Genomic DNA, 5,157 nt, shown 5'->3' with positions numbered 1-5,157 from the left:
GATTCGGTCCATCCAACTTGGTAGACGGTCGATTGGGAGGGCTTCTCTTTGGTCGGGCTTGACAATACTTGGCATGGGCAGCAATTCGATTTGTACAGTTTTAGCGAGGTCGTCGTCGAGAGTTGAGGCCAACTTAGCTAAAGAGTCGGCATTAGAGTTCTCTGATATAGGGACTAGTATGATCTCGTACTTGTCAACTCCTACAGGTAATTCTTGGGCTTTCTTTATATAAGCAATTATTTTCTCTCCTCTAGCCTGGTACTTTGCAGTGACTTGTTTAACCACTAGTTGGGAATCACTCTAGATTTTTAATGTCCTGGCTTCCATCACCTTGGCTAATATCAAGGTGCCAAGGAGTGGTACATATTTAGCCTCGTTGTTAGAGGCTTGGAAGCCAAATCGCAGGGTATACTCGACCTTCGCTTGGTTGGGTGAAGTCATGATCAATCCCGTTCTACTTCCCTAAGTTTTTGATGACCCAATTACGTGGAGGGTCCACGCCTGTGATCCTTCATTTTACTTGACTTCTATCTGTTGTTGGAGTGAGGTGTGAGTGAATTCTACAATAAAGTCGGTGATGGCTTGTTCTTTGATCGCCGCTCTTAGTCGGTATACAATGTCGAATTTACCTAGCTTAATCGCCAATTTGATGAGTTGTCCTGACACCTCAAGTTTCTGCAGTATTTGACGGAGTGGCGGATTGGTCAGGACCATGATGGTGTGATCTTGGAAGTACGGTTGGAGGTGTCGGGACGATACGATCAATGATAGAGCTAGATTTTCTATTTCTAGATAACGCAGCATTTCTGCATCAACTATGGCTTTACTCACGTAATAGAATGGTCGTTGAACGCCTCCTTTTCGGACTAGATTTGAATTGATTGTTGTAGGCGATGCAGCTAAATACAGCAACAACTCTTCCCCAAGTTTTGGCTTGGAGAGTAATGGTTCGTAGGCTATGCAGCTAAATACAGCAACAACTCTACCCCAAGTTTTGGCTCGGAGAGTAATGGTTCGTACAACTTGAGCTAAAGGAGCTGCAATGCTGCTATGCACGACACATACTCACACCAGCCATATGGATGGTGTGCGGTACACCAGCCAATCCACTTCCTTGTTTATCGAATTTTGTAGGAATTGTAGATATGCTAATGCAACTCGAATTATATCCTATCCCCATAGGACATCACTTCAGATGGGTCACAAACCAAAAACTAGACTGTATAGATGCTCCAATTCATCAATTTGGTGGAAAACCAATTTTACAAATGGATTAAATAACATGGATGGTTTAATTTGAGTTACATATATGGCACATGCTCAAATGCTCGACTAGTCGGCTGTGGACCATTATACTCAAATATGAAATAATTACAATCTAAATGATAGAGAAACATACATGATTAACTAGTGGAAAAAACAGGCTTTCCATGGATAGATGGAATTAGGAAACAGATTTCCTGCTGAAATGTGGGCCAGAAAAATCAAGAGATTGAGGCGTGCGTCATGTTTCAGCATTTTCCTTTTAGCATTCTCTCAATCTCACTGGGTCGACAAGGAAGAGTGAGAGTTCCTTCCTGACTCAATCCAAACTCCTCTTCAGCCTGATCTAAAAGCCTCAAGAATTCTGGACGGGAGAGATAGTTCAGCGGGACAACGAATCTCTTATGATGACCGCCACCAACGGCCATTACTCCAACATGGCCCTCCTTCACAGCTCTTGGGACAGCCAAATTGCGGCGAATATCTTCAATATCTTCATTATCCGATGCGTTCCCGTCAAGGGATGGACTTCTGGATTTGGAGAGAACGGTTCGTGGCTTCCTTGAGGCCAACTTGAGAATACTGGCTTTCTTAATCCAGCTCATTGTTGTTTTAGCAATGCCAAATGAATTGGAAAATGATTGAATGGAGAGATTATTGTGACTGATGCTTATTTCAGAATGGCTCGTGTTATTTATAACATATGGTGGAAACCCACTCAGCCATAGATTTGTGTGTGGTTTGTTCTTTCTTGGTTTGGTAAGAACATTTAGGCAGTTGGGGCCCACCCATGCAAAGGCGCATGGATGGTGTGAGACGTCTTTCCAATCGTTGTACCATCCATATTCCTCTGGAATCGCCAAATTTCGTTAAGTGTCTTTTCTCATAGCGAATAGAATTAATTTCAGACCATTAATCTCAGGATCATGAATATGTGGAGAACAAACCATCTTCTCGATTTTGATATTACATAAACCAAACATTCAGTCAAGCTAGGAAATCTCCAAGATTGCGAATAAAGAGATTTCCTCCAAGCCCTTCATTAAAAGATGAGAAGGGATAAAACATCAACAACTTTGCTTCAATTAGGGCAAATTCGGAAGCATTTTTTATAAAGGGTATTTTTGAAAAATGAGTATTTTTTTTTTCTTTTGGTATTTTCAAGCTATTTAATAGACTGTGAAATTAGATATGGAGTTTAGCAAAGTGCATCTAACATCAACTGCTGTTTGAATCAAAGTGGCATTTAGGTCTGAAATGCCCCTCTGGAGAGTGCGTTCAAACATGCCCTTGTTATCTTTAATAATCGTTCCAAGTTTACGAGTGGATTTGAATTTCATTTGGAATTCTAAAAAAAAAAAAAAAACCATTACCTACTTAATATAGAATTTATATATCTGTACATGTTAAAAAAGGTATCAGTTCACTATCTTCTGGTAGATTTCTTGGTGGCAATTAATTAGGTATGTTTGTCCGAGCAAATGGGATGTCTTGGAGCTTGAGTGGGCCTCACCGTGATGTTTATGTAAAATCCACTCCGATTATGAGGTGCATCACCCTAGGTTAAACGAAGGTCCAAAAAATCAGCCCCATCCACGATTTAGATGGACTACACAATTAGAAATAGTGTATATAGTGCAATGTTCACCCTCTAAACTGTTTCCTTGGTGTGACCCACCTGAATCATAGATGAGATTGAACTTTGGGGCCGTAGACCTAAATTTTGGTGTGACATGATGGTATGATTGGATTTCATACAATCATCTAGGCGGGCCACATAAAAATAAAGTTGGACATCTCACTCCTTATTGTTTCCTTTTGTGTGGTTCACAGGAATCACAATCAGCTTGTTTTGTTGGCCTTTGGCTTAAGGTGGGATTATATATCTAGTGGCCAGATTAGATTTCATATACATATCATGGTAAGCCTGCCGAAAATCTAAGGCATGTGAGCTCTCCCAACTGCTTAAAAAAACATAAGATATATTTAAAAATTTATAAAACACCCTCTGATTTTTATGGAGCCCACCTTGGTGTGCATGTGAGATCCACTCCGACAGTTGGATATTTAATCCTATGTCAGGCGCAGAGACAAAACATCAAGATTGACTTGTAATTTAAGTGAACTACCTCAAAGGAAATAATTGTGAGCAAGAATCCACCCTAGATTTTTATTGGACCCACCTTTATGGTTATATAAAATTCACTCCAAAAATTAGATGAAACACCAAAATATAGGCTTTGGGCCAAAAACTCAGGCTAACCGTAGATCCTGTGAGACATATAGATGGAAACAATTTGGAGAGTGAGTGTTTTTCTATATATTGTTTCTTATTATTTAGCTCACTTAAATCATGAATGGGGCTATTTTTAGGTAGTAGGCCTAATATTGGATGACACACCTGATTTTTGGGGTGAATTTCACATAAACATCATGGTTAGGCCCACCAAATAACTTTCACCTTTATTCAGATGCCTTGAAATTTTTAACCAAAGGCAGTGGAATGATAATAAATTAGTAATGAGGTAGCTTATTTAAAATATTTTTGAAAAGGGTATGGAAATGCAAATTATATATTAATTATTATTATTATTATTTTTTTTAAAACACCCTTATTTTTATTATTGAACCATACACTAGCATATATAGCATGGAACATCTTACTATTGCACACATTCACCGTACATGTGGCACTTATGCTGTTCTAACCCAACCATCCAAATCAAGGGAACCCAATTAGGAGTACTGTTTGTAGATACTCCTGCAGACATTTGATCCAATCTGTCAATCTATACCGTCCATCCGATCCAGCCCACTCCATGTACTCGTCTGGAAACGTACAAAAACCACCGGGGACATTCTATTGGCCCCAAAATTATAGCCTACAAAATGCCAAGATTTATGTACAAAATAGGACTGACTAACGATTTGAACCTTATGGGCCGTCATCGAATCAGAAAGACTTTGATCAGACTATCCTAACCATCTAATCCAATTGCTTGAAAAATGAACAGTAACTTTGGATGGATAGGTTCATCCAGCAGTGTTACATTCCATGGTTGCCTATGAAGTGTAGGATGGACGAAGTGGATGATATAGTTGCGGTTGGGAGGCGATGGCTTAGATCACTTATATTTGGACGTGGTTTGGGTATTCTACCCGCGACCGTCCTGAGCTCGGGACAGGCTGGGGCTCTGAGGGGCCATCGTGCATGATGTATGGGTTTTATCCACACCGTCTATCCATTTTTTTTTTATATATCATTTTCGGTTATAAACCTAAAAATGAGGCGGATCCAAGACTCAAGTGGACCACACAATGAGAATTAAATGGCTACCGTTGAAAACCTCTTGGGGGCTACAAAAGTTTCGGAACAATATGATATAACTGCTTTCCCTTCATCCAGGTCTATGTGACCTTATGAACAGGTTGGATGGCAAATAAACGCCACGTTGGGCCTAGGAAGGTTTCAATTATGGGCCTCATTAGCACTGCTGCTGTAGTGTGATCTTCTTGAGCCTTGGATCTGCCTCATTTTTGGGCCCATGACCTAAAACAATTAGGAAAAATAGATGGATAGTGTGGATCAAATCGATGCATCATGGTGGTGTGGATCAAATCCATACATCATGGTGGCCCCGGGCCATTTGGTTTCAAGCATAATTGTGTCCAAGCAAGATTTAAGTACATAAAAAGCTTGTCAATGTTTGTTAAATTCATTTTCTACTACCTAAAAAGCTTGCCGATGTTTGTTAAATTCATTTTCCACGGGAATCCAGGAATATGAGGACGAATCCCCATATATAGGAAGGACCTATTGCCCTCTCAAATAGGTACACGTGTCATGTCAACAGCCATTCCAATTTCAAATAGCTACCATTTATATGCATGAAC

The 5,157-nt window shown here is 39.9% G+C and overlaps 1 protein-coding gene across 1 annotated transcript; it reads right to left on the bottom strand.

The window, feature by feature from the left end:
* Positions 1–1,511: 1,511 nt before the first annotated feature.
* Positions 1,512–1,868, bottom strand: LOC131230530 (protein SMALL AUXIN UP-REGULATED RNA 12-like). The gene has a single exon (XM_058226440.1). It carries the CDS (start codon positions 1,866–1,868, stop codon positions 1,512–1,514), a length of 357 nt encoding a protein of 118 aa, XP_058082423.1.
* Between the last annotated feature and the right edge of the window lie 3,289 nt (positions 1,869–5,157).

The sequence above is a fragment of the Magnolia sinica genome, chromosome 17 (genome assembly GCF_029962835.1).
Source record: "Magnolia sinica isolate HGM2019 chromosome 17, MsV1, whole genome shotgun sequence".
Lineage (NCBI taxonomy): Eukaryota > Viridiplantae > Streptophyta > Magnoliopsida > Magnoliales > Magnoliaceae > Magnolia > Magnolia sinica.
Note: the sequence above shows the minus strand (reverse complement) of the source record. Positions and strands in the feature narration are given on the sequence as shown.